Genomic DNA, 15,682 nt, shown 5'->3' on the forward strand with positions numbered 1-15,682 from the left:
TTGTTGTTTTAACTTTCGTTAAATGTTATTTTGTAGTGTGTGTGTGTGTGTGTGCGTGTGTGTCCAAGGCGTAGCAAAAAAAGTTGCAGTAAATTTCTATGTCATATCTTTTCAAAAAAAAAAAAAAAAGTGCGTACCTACATCTGAGCACAAATAAAACAAATTTGCTTAAGCAATTAATCCTCCTTTCCTTCGCATTGGGCAAATCAAAAGCTCTGATATGATTGGGATTTATCATAACATAAATCTGACACCGATGCACGAACAAAATATGTTTTTTTTCAAGCACTAAAGGTGTAAAATCTTATGACTGTATTTTGGAGGGAACAAAAGACAGAGAGTACAGAGAATACAGTCTTAATTTTCTTAAGTAATAAAGGCATCTTTTCCAGGATAAAAGGCATGATACTAATAGGATAAAGTTATATTTTTGAAATTCACTTGTTAAAATATGACTTTCTTCCCTTTATTATGACTTTATCGTGAAAAAAATAAGACTTTATTCTCATATACGATTGCAAAAAATTATTGAAAAAAGGCAACTTTTCAGTTCCTATGGCACTTTTTGGACCAATTAAGTGTTCTGTAAATTGACTGTCTGTTGTACTAGAGCGGCTCCAACTACCGGAGACAAATTCCTTGTGTGTTTTGGACATACTTGGCAAATAAAGATGATTCTGATTCTGATTCTGATTCTGACTTAAGGATAGTGGTAGTTACATTTACTTGGCGTTAGGATTATAATGATGCCCTTGGAAAGATTTGTCTCAAGCTAAATTTTTTTATAATGGACTCAATACAGACAACCAATTTGCATAATCTCATCATACGGATTTTGTCTTCCTGTCGTCAGGGGATGGAGAGGATGACGAGACAGAGGAAGGAGAAAGCGACGGAGCCTCACAGGTCAAACCTGCTTTGTGCAAAGCCGAGCGGAGCCACATCATCGTGTGGCAGGTGTCTTACATACCCGAGTGACATCTCCTTCTCACTATCTCCTTTCAGCCACTCAAACTCTGCAATGTAAATCCCTGGTCATGTATAAGTTCTCCCTTGGCTCTAAAAGTGTATAAATCCATGACTGTACAAGCTGTGCATCATCCCTCGTGCCCTGTCAACTACTAACGTTAATGCCTTGTACTTTCCTAATCTGCCTGCCATGCTGTTACTGTCGCAACAGGGCATTCTAAATATCATTGTGGGCCTTGTAACTCAGTTTCATAACTACCTCCCTCCCCCACTTATCTGTCGTGTGTTCACCCTTCAAGCACTATCTCCTTCTATATTGTCCTGCATCACCCCACGGTTCCTTCTCTTCCTTAAGTTTGCCACCCGGCGAACCCAAAATCCTTCTCAAAGCGGCTCGAAGCCCCTCCCCGAAATCTATTGTATGTACCAAAACCATTTCAAAACGATACCGAGATTGACGTCAGATTACATTTCAAGTTGCCATCGGTGAAATTTCATCCATTATGATACTTGTAGGAATACTTGCACTTGGAATACAAAGTGATTACAAATGGATGGATTCAATGGTGAAGGCATGTTTAAATGATATTATTACCAGTCATCTCACCTTTAAAGAGATATTTATTGATAGAAACAGTTGGGAGTACCCCTGGTGAAAGGTCCGAGGTTATTGTGGTGCTTTAGGTGACATAAAGCACAAGGTGGATTGTTGTCACTGTGTGTACAGGGTCACTGTAAAGCCCATCCTCTTTGGTCAACATGGAAATTCATGCATTGATCTCTGTGTGGATTATAAAATATTAAACGTGTGTGCTGATAAATATGTGTGTGTGTGTGTATGCATCTCACGCACACAAATGCATCAGATGAGTGAAGAAATATTGGATTTTAGCATTTGCAATACAAACCAATCATGTATCATCATGAACAAAACTAAAGTGTCCTGAATGTTGTATGTCAAAAAAAAAGAAGAAAAATAGATGCATTTACATTTAAAAAGACAATCTGCTTATTCAGCAATGGACATTTTAGACATACAGTAAAGCACTAAATTATGACAATCAAAGGCAAACATTGGCTTATAGTATCACTGTTCCTATTTGAATAAGCCGTTCCCAATCTTTCCTTGACATTCTTACTTTTCCTTTTCTTAGTTTCCTGGTGCACTAAAGACAGCAAGCTCAGTAGTGACAACTGACACAACTAAAACGCAGTGCGCACATCTTATTTGTTGCAAACCAGGTCACTAAAGTATGCCTGACAGCAAAAATGCACAAGCTATAAAGGGGAAGTACATTCCAATAGTTCAAACGGAATATTAGACAATAATTAAACTTTATAGCATTTGTGAGACATCGGAACAAGCGACTGAGGCCAAAGCGTGACGATGAAGCTGAAACGCAGCAGTGGCGTTTTTGTCCTCAGTAGATCCAGGGTGTGCGGTTGCACTCCCACAGCTGGAGCTCACGCTCCCTGAACCACAAGAAGATTTCCTTCTGGGCGCTCGGAACAGAATCGCTGCCGTGGATCACGTTCCTGCCAACACACACACACACACACACAACATCAGCACACTGAATAATTGCTGTATTGATTAGGGTTTATTATTTTTTCTTTACAGATTTGTTTTGCAGCTTGCATAGCCCTCGCTGATATTCACAGCTTGCGCTAACAACATGGCTGCAACCAGAGAGGAGCAAGTTTGCAAAAGCACAGTCAGTGTTGCCAAATTCGTGACTCGTGCTCGGTGCGCTAAGAGGTATTTTTCCGAAAACAATCTGGGCGACAACCATAAGCTTTTCAATATTTACGATCACAAATCCGTTTATGTGTTGTCAACACCCGCCAATTAGGAAACGAAATGAAGCTTGTGCTGTTGCTGGGCACAAATAAAGGAATAACTGGTTGTGTTAGGTGTTTATTAACATTTTTCCCAATTCATTCACCACAGTAAAAATGACAAGGAGAACAGTTGACAACCGCAATGTAGTTACCAGATTAGCTAACAGTCATTTTCAGCAGCCCAGCTTCTTCTACAACTACCACTCTTTCTTCATCTTTGTATTTTGCAGAAGTGACTGTGACTTTGTAAAACAATATCAAACTTGAAAATGGAGCTGGAGTTTGTGGTGTGCTGTGTTGGTCACCTCGAGTGCGCCACACACTCGGTAAGAACGCACATGCAAATTGTTTCACTGTTCACATTCACACGTGGGGTCTCTCGCAAAATCGTTTCAGATGTTACAAATCAGGATGTGTGTGTACCCCACTTAAGTAAAGCATCAGTTGTTCTTACCTTCCCACATCCACGCAGTAGTCTCCACGAATGGTCCCAGGCAGAGACTCAGCTGGGTTGGTCTCACCCAACATCTTGCGGGCGGTCTTGACCACATCGAGACCCTGCCACACCTGAATTAACACATAGCCACGTGCACGTAACATTAATACATTTGCTCAAAGCAGAGGTGCATGTAGCCACAACAACTTTAAGAGGTTGAGAGGGAGCGGGCTTCAGGTACGCTGATAGCATCTCACCATGGCAACAACTGGACCAGACCTCATGTAGTGGATCAGTCCATTGAAGAAAGGCTTGTTCCTCAGATCCCAATAGTGGTCCAGAAGAAGATCCTCTGATGCCTGAGAGTCACACACACACACACACACACACACACTTGGTGTAAAGTATAAGAACAACAATAAAACACTACATGCTGTAGGTTGTGTTCTCTTCCTATACCTGCACAAGTTTGAGTGCCACCAGTTTGAAGCCTTTCCTCTCAAAGCGCTGCACGATTTCGCCCACCAGTTTCCGCTGCACGGCGTCTGGTTTTATAGCAATAAAGGTGCGCTCGTTCACACCTGTCCAGCCTGGAGGATGAACGACGAGATCAAATGTTGGAATTCAGTTTGAAACCCATCAACAATAGAGGGGAGACAGTACTATGAAATTAATTGTAAAAGGGTCATTTTTATGGAATAATTTATCATTCAATAGTGACGTGTAAAAGGCGCCCTTTGAAAAGCAATTATAGAAGGGGAAATCATTATCTGCTCCCCTGCTGAATTTGTAGGTTTGCTCACAATTAACAGTAACCGGGGAGTAATAGAGAGAATAAGACTTTAAAAAATGCGTAAAAACACAAAATACCAACATAACATACACGTTACATACAAATTCCAACTCAGGTCTGACTACCTTGAAAATAGGAGGGGAATAAAGTTCCTCAAGTTATTATTATTATTATTTTAAAAGGGGTATGTCCACTGGGCGGGCACTTGAATGCGTGCGTGTTTAACCAGTGATTGTTCATGTTCATGTTACGGATCTCGAGGTGACTTTTTTTCGGCCCCATTGCAGCGTATCTCCTTCACACTGCCAGCAGAGGGCAGCACTTGTAGTACATACAACAGTTCTGTACAGTAAACCCACTTCCCTTTCCTGTATTTTAACATCCCGTCACACAGCAACTACAAATCCTTGTTTACGTTCACCATGGATACCGCTAGCTCCAAAATGGACGGCACATCCCACAATGCAAGGCGGTTTCCAATGCTATTGCTAACGTCACCAATGGGCTAACCTGCCAAACACCGCAGTGAGCATTCGGCGGCAAATGCGAAGCTCTGGCCCGCCGTAAATAACCACACGGTGTCGAATTGCAAGGTATAAATGTAACACCAACCTGACTGGAAGATTTGAGAAAACAAAGAGAGAAAGAAGCACATCATGGTGCCGGTTGGGACCGGAGTTGAACACGCGCTTCCTTTTCGTAAGCAGACTGGTGGAAACGTGTTCAGTCCTTATAGAAAGATAAACGCATGCGTATTAGTTCGACGAATTTGTATGATTATTTATAAAGTTAATATACGAATTAAAATACATTTGTATTAAATGAAGATTCTGTAAGAAATAATGTTGTTGTACACGGCAACAGTCTTTTAACACTGCAGTATATTTTCTCTATCTTCCAGGACCTCAACGTTGCTCTTCTACAATAAGTATTAAAGCGCTTCACTTTTTCCGTTATTTTACACAGCCCTGTTGCAAAATTGATTACATCTATTTCTCTTGCATTCCACACGCATCCCATAATGATATGTCCTTTTTTAAATTGCAATATTAAAAATACACCCGTCCGTCTCAAGTTCCACAGTTGGCAGTGCATGTCAGAGTACAAGTCAAAAGAATTGTCTGCAGACCTCAGAGACAAGATTTTTTCGATGCACAAAACTGGGGAAGTAATACAGAAAAAAGGGAGCTGACCAAGAACCTGATGGTCACTCTGTCACAGCTTCAGCATTACTCTGTAGGGAGAAAGGTCATTTTGCTTTCTCAATACATTAGTCTTACAAGTTATTTGTTTTTTTATTCCTTGAAATAACTTGAAGCACTACTGAAAAATGCATAAATAAGTCATTTCAGAATGTATTAGTTTGCACTAGAAAAATGTTAAATACGTTTATGATACTATTTGCATCACTTACCTAATTACCATTTACTGTGATTGACCGGCAACCAGTCCAGCGGTGTGTACCCTGCCTCTCGGCCAAAGTCAGCAGGGGAAGGCTCCAGCTCTCCCAACCATAACCAAGAGAAGCTGTGTAGTAAAATCTATGGATTTCCATTTATTTCCTAATAATTGTCACTTTTGAAGTGTCCTCTGCACACCGACATGCACCTGGACCACCTTTACCATGTTTAAATGGTTTACTTTCAACCTTTTTGGTGTGTTGTCAGCATTTGAATCAGCTTTACTATCCTTCTTTGATGTTTGATGACAAATGTGTCAAGTTGTTTTAATGTTACACCATGTCCTGGGAGAAATAAAATGCTTCAATCACAGACACGCTGTTCAGCCAGTTTGGTCACGCCACACAATCACACTACTGTAATGGGTCTTTGACAAGAGCAATGAGGGGGTGGGGGGGGGGAGTGCACACATTACATTTGTTTAATCTTAATAATACATTTGACAAATAATTTTAAATGTGGAAACAGGTCCGTTCCATATGATAGAAGCACGATATGGCTCTTGTCCTTCAGTTTCCCAATTGTGGACGTCACACAGCCGTCTCCTGTCTCAATTTCTTCCCCTGGTCTTGACTCCGGAAATAGTCTTTGGTGAGCACTACATCCCTTTCCAAAGGCAGAAGGGGCTCCTCTGCCAGAATGCCACCTTCCGTCTGCTTGTGTCGCGCCAGCTTCATGGCGCGCAGCAGTGGAGGGTAAGGGACGTAGCGTACAGGCGGCTCAGGAAGGGGCACAAAGTCCTTGAATTGTTGCTCTCTGTGTTTGGGAACGAGACGCCAGTCGTGGTACATCACCTTGTCGACTTCCTTGATCTCTTTCTCCTCTTTTCCTGCCAAATACAAAAAGTAGATTAAGATTAATTATTGGAAATTTAGGGATGATTTGAGATAGGAATGTCAGGGACTACAGATGTATAGATAGTACAGAACGATACAACACATGGAGATAGCTAAATGCTAATTGTGACTGGCGACGTAATGTTATGGCCACGGCTTGCACTTAAGACACCCCGGTGGTTTACCTTTAAAGGTGAGGATGCCCCATGCTTTTCCATGATCCATGTTCTAGAAGACACACAAAGCAGGTGGATTATGTAGCGTACAGACACAAAGTGCATTTGTTACCTAGTGGGGACTACCTGACTTAATCCACCTCTTAATATCACTGCTATTATGTAGCAATTACATAAATCATTAATATTGTACAGAAACAAAATAACAGCACACAACTGTGCCACGTACATTATCTGGAAGCAATATTTATCCAATAACATGACAAAACCATAAACTATTTAAATTTAATTTATCACACTCACCAGAGAGGCTGGTAATTAAATGTATCAACATTGGGGGGAAATTGCACATGATTAAAATGTGGAAAACTGATTTAACTTTCCCCTCTTAATCCAATATGATCAAATAACATATGTTAGTTCAACTCATTTTAATCATGAGCAACTGATGTACATGCTTGAATTAGGGAAATTCATTTTTTATTTTTCAGTGAATGTGTGCAGACCGCTAAACGTGTTTTGCTAATCAAATTGGGCTTGCCATGACCAACCAATCAGAAGGTGGAATAATGTTGACATTTTGAAATCTGATGCGCCAAAGAACCAGTCCCATTGCTAACATGGTTTTTAATACATCAGCCAGCACTAATGAATTCGAAGGCTCTGGGCAGATTAGGTTGACATGGCAACACATAGAGGCTGAAATCTGATTGGACAGAAAAGTAACATCCACATAAGTACTGGAAGCAGTGCTGCCAAGTGAAACACTCGTGAAATGAAGACAATGTTGGGAATAAATTAACACAATTTTATGGAACAAATATTAGAATTGAAGTTGAAGTTTACTTCCGCTGTGTAGTCCACCTTGACTTTGGTGAGCTGCCAGTAACTGGGCTCCGTGTGGTCCTCCAGCCACGACTTGCGAGTAAAGACTCGACCCACACCGAACATCCGCATACCGGCCAGCAGAGAGAAGAGGCGACTCTCGCGGCGGACATCCTGCCAAGCCAGCACGGGCAGCATCTTCCCCGTGTGAGGCCGCCTCATGGTGTCGTAGTCGAGGGCGTACTTCTGCGAGTCCCGCGGTCGGTTCTTCAGCTCTCGGTAAGCGCGGATCTTCCGAGCCATCTCCGCTATGAGACGAAGCCGCTTTTTCTTCACCATGGCGGCGATGTGATCACCTGTGGAGAAGATAGCTAACATCACTTTATGTTGCTGCGTTTTCTCTGTTCATAACCCTCGCGAAGCAATTCCCATCTGAGGCTTGCTTAGCTATAATTGCTTTTAAGATAATACAGACGCAGTTAAAACAAATTACCTGAAGGTTTGTAGCAGAAGAGAGAATTTCAATTGACCTCCGCAAACATAACATGCGAGTTCGGCAATGTTGGTCCGACAGTTATCATGATCCGTGTGAATCCTTTGTGAACTTTAGTTCCTATACTTCTTCTTGACTTTCCGGACCGCTTTTGGCCATGATGTGTTGTTGTTTGTGTTATTGTGTCCTTATTCCGTTTACCACATAATATCGTCGAAAAGTTCGTATATTTCAGTAGCTCAATTCAAAAAGTGAAACTCATATTATAGATAAATACAATATATAATAAAATACAGAATACAGAAGGTAACTTTACTGCCTAATTTATTACAATATTTGTTTGTTTCTTAAGTAATATTTCCTTTTCTTGAGATGGTGATTTGGGTTTTTCGTTAGCTGTAAATTATGTTTAATAAGGAAACATTTCACTGTTTGTGTTGTGACTATGACTTTTGCCTTTTGAATTGAACTACTAAAATAAATTACATTTTACACAATATTCTAATTCATTGTCAAACTCTAGGCCTGGGGGCTAGTGGCCAACCACATCATTTTATGTGGCCCGCAAGAGCAAAACATGTGCATCAACTTCCATAATTCTTGCTTAAATCTGTAAAATTTAGATCTTAGATATTACAAGTATTTATTTGGGGTTACCAAACCCCTTTTTACTGGAAATTGTTGAACTATTGTCCTTTACTTCTGATTTCAAAACTTATTCATAAATTTTTTGTGTATATGTAATTATTTGATGAGGCGATTAAATGTTTACATGGTTTCACAGTCATACCGGTCCTCTGAGGGAAACTGAACCAACAATGTGGCCCACAACAAAAATTAGTTTGACATGCCTGTTCTAATTTATTGAGGTGCACCTGTACATTTAAAACATGCTTTTGCAAGTTTATTACTTCCCTGGTTCTCTCCCTTTTGTTTTCACCATCACTCAACAACATTCTAATAATTTTTTTTGTTCATGCTCAGTGTTTAATTTCATTATAAATTCTCATCTTATTTGCATATGGTGGACCGATTATCAACAGTCATACATTATTTTCAGATTTCAATAATGTGTTAAAAATGCCAGTCCATGTGCTCAGCATCCAAGGTATTTGAATCAACTATGAAAGGAAACAACTCAAATTATTTCTGAAGTTTGAGTTGTGGTGATTATTGTTGTTCACAAAAGAAACCATGTTCTTGAATATTCAGCATTCATTTTATTTTCATCAGAAAATCATGCTGTTGAAAAAAAAGCAAATAAAAGGTCTTTAAATCATAGATTGATAATAATAATAATAAAAAAAGGTTACATTTTCATTTTTTAATCAAATGACAAGATGATAAGTGCTTGGTTGCATCAATAAGACGAATGGTGTGAACGACCACAAAAATAACACCTATTGTAACTCAGCAGTTACACTATCAGATCCGCAGGAGCGAAAATTGTCATTTGGCCTAACACTGGAAACACAGGGCTTGCAATACTATCGCCACTCTTGCTGCACTGTAATAGACAATTCCAATTTCTTCAGAAAGGACAAAATTCTTATATTGCATTGTAACTTAAGTCATGATGGACTATCTTGGCAGGTCACATCTACATCTTTTACAAAAGTAAACCGTGCTACTTTAAATGGACTGACGTATGACATTTTTCCTGTTTGGCACTGTATATCCAATTACAATGTTTTGTCTGTTCTTACAATTAAATGTGTAGAATGTTTGTAGGCAGCAAATGTGTGAATCTTAAACTATAAAATAAAAAAATTATATTACAACTTTTAAGGTTTTTAATTTAAAAAAATGTCCTAAGTGTTAAAAAGTAGACAAAGGCATTTGAAAAGTAAAAACAAAATATTTAAAAAGTTCTCATCATGGTGTAGCAGTAAATAAAGGCAGCTGCATGTAACAGTTATGACTAGAGTAAAAAGGGTGTTGGTCCTTCTTTGTGAACATTTTCATTAAGCGCACTCAAAAGTAGTCTACTTATTCTTCATCTCACAAATAAATAGTCTAACCAAATTGCAGAGTGCAAAATAAGAGATTATTTTGATTAAGAAGTGATAGCATTTAGTTTCAGAATATACACAATTTGCATACTAGACAACAACAAAGAACATAGCTGCATGGCTCATTCCGAGACCCACTTCTGCAGAAAAACACCTAAAAATGGCCACCAAAATATAGCCATGTTTGAGACTTCAGTGTTACACTCTACAGTACTTCCTCATGTTACAAAACCCTGTCCATGAATGACAAGAGATGTCTACAGTAAGAGGTCTTTTTGCTACAGTAGCCAGTACAGTAGGATACCGTGTGAGTGATGGGAACGAAGACGTTTTTGTGTCATGACAAGACCGTTCCATTCTGGTTACTTTTTTTCCCCAATACTGAGACACACTTGAGGGAAGTTTTGAGGCAGGTGTTTTAAACTTGTACTAACAGTAACATCTGCCCCATTTGAGCGGAGGATGTCAAGTCCAGCGGCACCTCTTCCTCTGGCAGGCCTCGGGGTCGGACGTACAACCCTCCGAATCACTCTCAGAGGAGGACGGCCCGGCCGAAGGAGGGACGGGCGAGCACGGGGAGCGTTCAGGGACATCTGCGGTTTCCTCTGTACCGCCGCCGTGGAAATTGAGCAGCCAACCTAGTTTGTTGTGTAGCAGGTGGCGAAGCCCCGGCGGCAGGGGCAGGACATCCAGGGTGTCTGTACATTCTGGCAGGAGCTGGCGAAGGCGGGCGCAGCACAGGTATAAAAGGGAGGTGGATACGGAGCAGGATCTAATCACCTTCATGCTGCTTTTGGCTGCTGTGGAGCACGCCATCGGGTAAAACCTTTTGTTCTGGAGATCTGTGGCAGCAATTCCTAGTTTGACAATGGAGACATTCATGTGCAACTTTTCACTGACCAAACACCAGCATAATCCAATGAGGGCCAATACGAAAAAGTGTGATTACCGTCCAGTACTGAATTTCAGAAATAATGTTGTCTAAAATGATAAACAGTAAGAACAGCAGTAACTGATTATGACTGCATGTACCTTAGCGTATCACTCTTATATTAGTAAAGGCAGAATTTACAGTCCCTTTAAGGGAAAGGAGCCATAACCAACTGTTCCACAGTACAGTGTGTCCAACTGTCCTTATAATTGAACAAAACACCAGGAGGAGGCGCCATAAACTGATGCTAATGATCAGTTCAACGAGACATTGGACTAATAAATATGTGATGTATAAAGATTATTCTATAGCGTCAGGAAGCATACTATTTATTGACTAAACAATAATACAGATAATCAACAACTCGCGTACCCTCTAGTGGCCACTAATTTGTTAAGACACTGGACTCAGAAGTCATTATTATTCTACTTGCTGCACTTAGGAACAAGGTTTTTATGTTACTGTATACAGTTATAAGAGTTAGTCATTATTTTGTGTATTCATAAAGCAAATCCCTGTAAGAAAAATGCAAAACTGATTTTGGTATACAGTGGATCCCCAATATTTGCGTTGGATAGGGACTGTAACTAGTAAATCTGCAGATAATAAACATATTGGGGGAAAAAAATAAAATTTAAAACATCCCAACATTTTTCAATAAGTTTTTTTGTAAGTAAAAAAAAAAAAAGTGGGATTTTTTTCTTTTCTTTTTGTAACATCCGCTAATAGGTGACCGTGCAGGTGCTGAACCACGAGTATGCGGGGGTCCCACTGTACACAAATTAGTATGAACAAACATGTTTGGTTAAAATATGCCACTGCATTCTCTAGTCCTTACCTATGCACTTGCGATTCTTAAAGAATGTAAGCGTTCCGTGCCACGTGTCCAAATGAACCCCAATGATGGAACCCTGGCCAAACCGAGAGGAAAAGTTCCTCTTGTCTCCTTTATGATGCAACAAGCCTGTCAAAAAGAATGACATTTGACATCTACACTGTATGAAGAACTATTGATAGCTTCACTTGCATATTAGTGTCTAAAAATGAAGGTGCTAAATCTACATTCTTGCTTTGGTTTTGCACAGAATGGAGGGTCATACCAGTGTAAGACAGACCCCAGCTGTCCACATCTTTTCCCAAAAGGCTGCAGAATGAATGCCTGTATTTGTCAAGGTTCACATCAGAGGTACCGATTCCAACCATCTGGGCAAAATGACAAGTTAGAGAACAAATCAACTTAAGCTTCATAACAACATAACTGGTTTTCTTTATTCCTGGGAGTGCATATACCATGTCTGTCCCATACACGGGGGATGTCATCTTTATTTCCCAAAAGTGTTGCCCTTCCACCAGCTCCTTGGAACCACGGATTGCAGCCGTGCCGCAGCTGTACTCGGAGTGGAAGTTGACCTCGCGATTGTCGCATCTCAGTAATGTTGCTGTTGATCGGCTGTTGGCATCCCAAACCCAGTCAAATTCTAAAATGGTCAAAACAGTCAAGATTCAAATATCCATCAATTTTCTACACTGCTTACCCTGTTCAGGGGTGGCGGGGAGCAGGAGCTTATCTATCCCAGCTGACTTCTGGCTAAAAGCAGATCACACCCTGGACGCCATTCAATCAGAGGGCACATTTACATAGACAACCATTCACACTCACTCCCACAGTCACTGAATGCTGCCTGCACAGAAGTCAGAAGAGCGTTCTGTTACACGGTCAGTGAAGATTCAAATATTGGCCCAAAAATATTGCCTGTCAAAATTCCAGTGTAAAACTAGAAATGCAGTGTTGGAGACATTCAGAATGTACCCCACGAGACATCTAATGGGTTTTCTCAGTCTTTCCAGTAAGTGGATGAAAGCACAATTACAGTGCTCCATTCAAAGTTGAATACAATATATTTACAGTTGACATCGAAGTTGCTCTAATGTACCAAACTATTTTTACCCATTGGAGATACTGTGACACGAACAACTTGTACTAGGCTCAAATTGTCAGCATCATAAGATCATAATCAAGTGTGCAGACACTCATTCACTACCACTGACATCTTTAGAAGTCAAATATCCATGTTAACTTGGAGGGGCTGGCAGTGAATGAGTTTTAAATTAACATTCTTTTAATGTCTTAGACTCTAATGGTAAGAGTACTGTATTTACGTTAGCATCTGCTTGCTAAAATTTATTTGTATAACGCTGGCGTCGGGAAGAATCCTCTCATCACGAAAACCATCCTGAAACCCATTAACACTGCATCGTCAAAGAGAGCAAGCCATTTTCAACACTTTAGATTGCTCAATCACTTGTAAAAAATACTCTAACAGACCAATGTGGGGAGTGACCAATAGCATCGACTTGTGAAAAAATATTAAATTGACCAAATTTGGACATGGAAGTTGCCGCCCAACAGTGACGACATGTAATCAATATTTAATTAATTATTTTTACTCATATTGAATTAAAAACGAGATTGAATTAAAATAAAAGTCAGACCAATCCATTTCCTCCAAGTTCCATTTCTGGATCTATAGTTATTATTACAAACGTGGTGGTATCACAAAAACCTAAAGAGTACGCAAAACACACTTGTGGATTACATCCTTAAGATTTCCACTGAGTTGAAGTCTCATGAGACTTACTGATGTGTTCTACTGTTCCCCATGGACAATTCGGAGTCTTCAATTAACCGAAGATGCATATCGTCGCTGTCGGGCAGAATCCTTGCATTTAAAAAAACACTACTTTTCAGGGGGGAAAAAAAATAATAAAAAAATCTTGCTTGAAGTACCAAACACTGAATCATTAAATTTTGTATTATACCTTATTGCAATCATATACTGTTGTGTACCAACATCAACACAAAACCTCCCCAAAGTCATGTTCAATTGCAAACTTATTTAGCTAAAATTTATTGTTTTATTCATTACGTGGTCATTGATCCGAATGGGACGGACATGTCACTGCAGCCAGCCATGCCCATCAAAGTCTGCGCACGTGTCAAGCTCCCGACAAAAGAAAAGGGTTGATTAGTTCCCCAAAGCCAACGACTGTGGTGGTCACATCATCTTCCCAAACTCTATTTCAGAGGTCTAGACAAAAAAAAAAAGAAAAAGAAAAGACGAGTTGACGAAGCAGTCTAATATATGGAAATTAATCTACATGCAAATTTACCTTTGTGTCTGACAGGCTTCCTTCTGAAATGAAGCATTAAAGCTATTAATTTTTAACAAATCAGGTCTATCCAAATGTACTGTATCCAGCCTAACTACTGTATTTTCAAAAAATGGAGACTTTCAGTTTTGAGGCGACGTAATACCGCAAGGCTCCCACGGAGTGAGGAAAAGGTGGATTTATACAACACTTCTCAGATAGCTTAAGAGTCCAACAGAGTTAATAGATTTGCTCCCAAGGTATTAACGCTTTGGATTATTTCGTAATTAAAAAAAAAATAATAATAATAATAACAGACCATGACCAAAAATTTAGATTTTGGTCCCATCCCCAAAAATATATTCAACTGAAACAGGATGCAAAACAATGCAGCGCACACTATATCTGACCTTGGTCATCCTCTCCACAGTGACAGTCTTTGACTTGGTAGAAACTTCGTCGATGGTGGATGGTCTCAGCCTGGTAATCGCAGCCACAGTAAGACTCTCCGGTCACGGGCACAGCGCTGGGCACCGGTGGGACCGTCACTGCTGAGTAGTCGGAATCAGAATTGCTGTACTTGAGAGCGGAGTAGAAGAAGAGACAGGAATTCAGAGATTATAAATGCCATACATTTCTTAAGCATTTCAATTCCAGTTGGGGGGAGAAAAAAAACCCAGCAGATAAGTGCTAACCTCCAGGCGCTCATAGCCCCATCGGTCACTTTCAGTGGCCACGACAACCTCTCTTGCATCAGCATCCCGCTGTATTCCACCCCAAACGTATCGCCAAGCGCGGCTGTTCCTGCCTCGCCTGGACATCATCTCAGTTGTCGGTCACGTTTAATCGAGATGCCAAGGTGTTAAACAGCATCCATCAGCTGCCGCAAGAACACAAACGTTTTTGTTTTTTTTATGATGAACCCTGTGACTATCAATCATATCATGAGTGTGATAAAATGCAGTGTAGTAGTCGTGCGTGGACAGTACATCGTTTCAAAGCAATCAGTTTGACCATTTCTCTCAACTCCAAAACAATTCAAAAAAAATATATATCACATTCTGGATTATTGCAACGTCGTGACTCTTACAACGATGACTTGACATGTGATGTTTTTTTTTCTTCCTCTTCTTGTTTTTAAGAATCATCGAACCGAGTGACCAGCTATCGCTTGCTAACAACTATTTCGTTATATAAGCTTTTTTTTTAAAAAAGAGGTAAATTTACGCATTTCAAAACAGTTTTTTTCCTTTGCGAATTTGATGAATGACTACTTAACGAGCAGCCAACCGTGTACTGTTGGTTTCCCATATAACGAGAAATGTGATGCAGACCTAGCATAACCATACATGCTAGTTAGCTTTCGTGAGCTGCTGCTATTTAGTGGCATCAACGTTACCTGCCTGCTGGCAACCAAACAGAATCTTCATTAACGATGCATGTCCGCAGACGACGGAGGAATGTGTGACTGTAAACGCTTTCTATTTGTGTGTGACCCAATTTCCTTCAAAATGTGATCGCAAACAATAACATGCAGGCGGATAGAGCTCAGTCGTCACATGCGCCTTCCCTTTCCGGGAGTTTCAATGGAAATTAGCTATTTATAATAATTTATATGTACGCTATTGCATGTTTTTATGCAATTATGCAGTCACAAACTGGTCATACAAAAAAGATAAATATAATACAAAAGACCTAAAGAATAAACAACATCAAGGGTAGCAGTGTAATAGTAGTAATATGTGTCGTATTCTGCTCT

The 15,682-nt window shown here is 40.0% G+C and overlaps 4 protein-coding genes across 29 annotated transcripts in view; 1 reads left to right on the forward strand and 3 right to left on the reverse strand.

Moving 5' to 3' along the window:
* The window catches only part of mapk8ip3 (mitogen-activated protein kinase 8 interacting protein 3), a 37,255-nt gene extending 35,465 nt beyond the window's left edge, over positions 1 to 1,790 (forward strand). For all 23 annotated transcript variants that reach the window (XM_061749308.1, XM_061749313.1, XM_061749315.1 and 20 more), the window contains one exon: positions 854 to 1,790. In XM_061749308.1, coding sequence (XP_061605292.1) covers positions 854 to 978 — 125 coding nt within the window. In that variant the 3' untranslated portion in view covers positions 979 to 1,790. The remainder of the gene's footprint in view (positions 1 to 853) is intronic.
* nme3 (NME/NM23 nucleoside diphosphate kinase 3) lies at positions 1,573 to 4,783 on the reverse strand. The gene is made up of 5 exons (XM_061749331.1): positions 4,653 to 4,783; positions 3,707 to 3,837; positions 3,505 to 3,606; positions 3,266 to 3,378; positions 1,573 to 2,505 (listed from the first exon to the last, which is right to left on the reverse strand). Exons 1-5 carry the CDS (start codon positions 4,696 to 4,698, stop codon positions 2,391 to 2,393), a joined length of 507 nt encoding a protein of 168 aa, XP_061605315.1. The 5' UTR covers positions 4,699 to 4,783; the 3' UTR covers positions 1,573 to 2,390.
* Positions 4,784 to 5,902: 1,119 nt separating this feature from the next.
* mrps34 (mitochondrial ribosomal protein S34) lies at positions 5,903 to 7,986 on the reverse strand. Its single transcript, XM_061749450.1, has 4 exons — positions 7,831 to 7,986; positions 7,359 to 7,693; positions 6,522 to 6,564; positions 5,903 to 6,329 (listed from the first exon to the last, which is right to left on the reverse strand). The coding sequence occupies exons 2-4, from the start codon at positions 7,674 to 7,676 to the stop codon at positions 6,031 to 6,033; spliced, it is 660 nt and encodes a 219-aa protein (XP_061605434.1). The 5' UTR covers positions 7,677 to 7,693; positions 7,831 to 7,986; the 3' UTR covers positions 5,903 to 6,030.
* A 1,031-nt stretch (positions 7,987 to 9,017) lies between these two features.
* On the reverse strand, positions 9,018 to 15,516 carry spsb3a (splA/ryanodine receptor domain and SOCS box containing 3a). 4 transcript variants are annotated; one of them, XM_061749447.1, is made up of 7 exons: positions 15,327 to 15,516; positions 14,619 to 14,803; positions 14,334 to 14,497; positions 12,064 to 12,251; positions 11,874 to 11,976; positions 11,612 to 11,737; positions 9,018 to 10,699 (listed from the first exon to the last, which is right to left on the reverse strand). In XM_061749447.1, exons 2-7 carry the CDS (start codon positions 14,681 to 14,683, stop codon positions 10,308 to 10,310), a joined length of 1,038 nt encoding a protein of 345 aa, XP_061605431.1. In that variant the 5' UTR covers positions 14,684 to 14,803; positions 15,327 to 15,516; the 3' UTR covers positions 9,018 to 10,307. The 4 variants fall into 4 exon arrangements, with proteins under 4 accessions (XP_061605431.1, XP_061605429.1, XP_061605430.1 ...); XM_061749445.1 differs by having other exon boundaries at positions 9,019 to 10,699; positions 14,334 to 14,502; XM_061749446.1 differs by having other exon boundaries at positions 9,019 to 10,699; positions 15,323 to 15,516.
* Between the last annotated feature and the right edge of the window lie 166 nt (positions 15,517 to 15,682).

This window comes from Phyllopteryx taeniolatus, chromosome 16 (genome assembly GCF_024500385.1).
Source record: "Phyllopteryx taeniolatus isolate TA_2022b chromosome 16, UOR_Ptae_1.2, whole genome shotgun sequence".
Classification (NCBI taxonomy): Eukaryota; Metazoa; Chordata; class Actinopteri; order Syngnathiformes; family Syngnathidae; genus Phyllopteryx; species Phyllopteryx taeniolatus.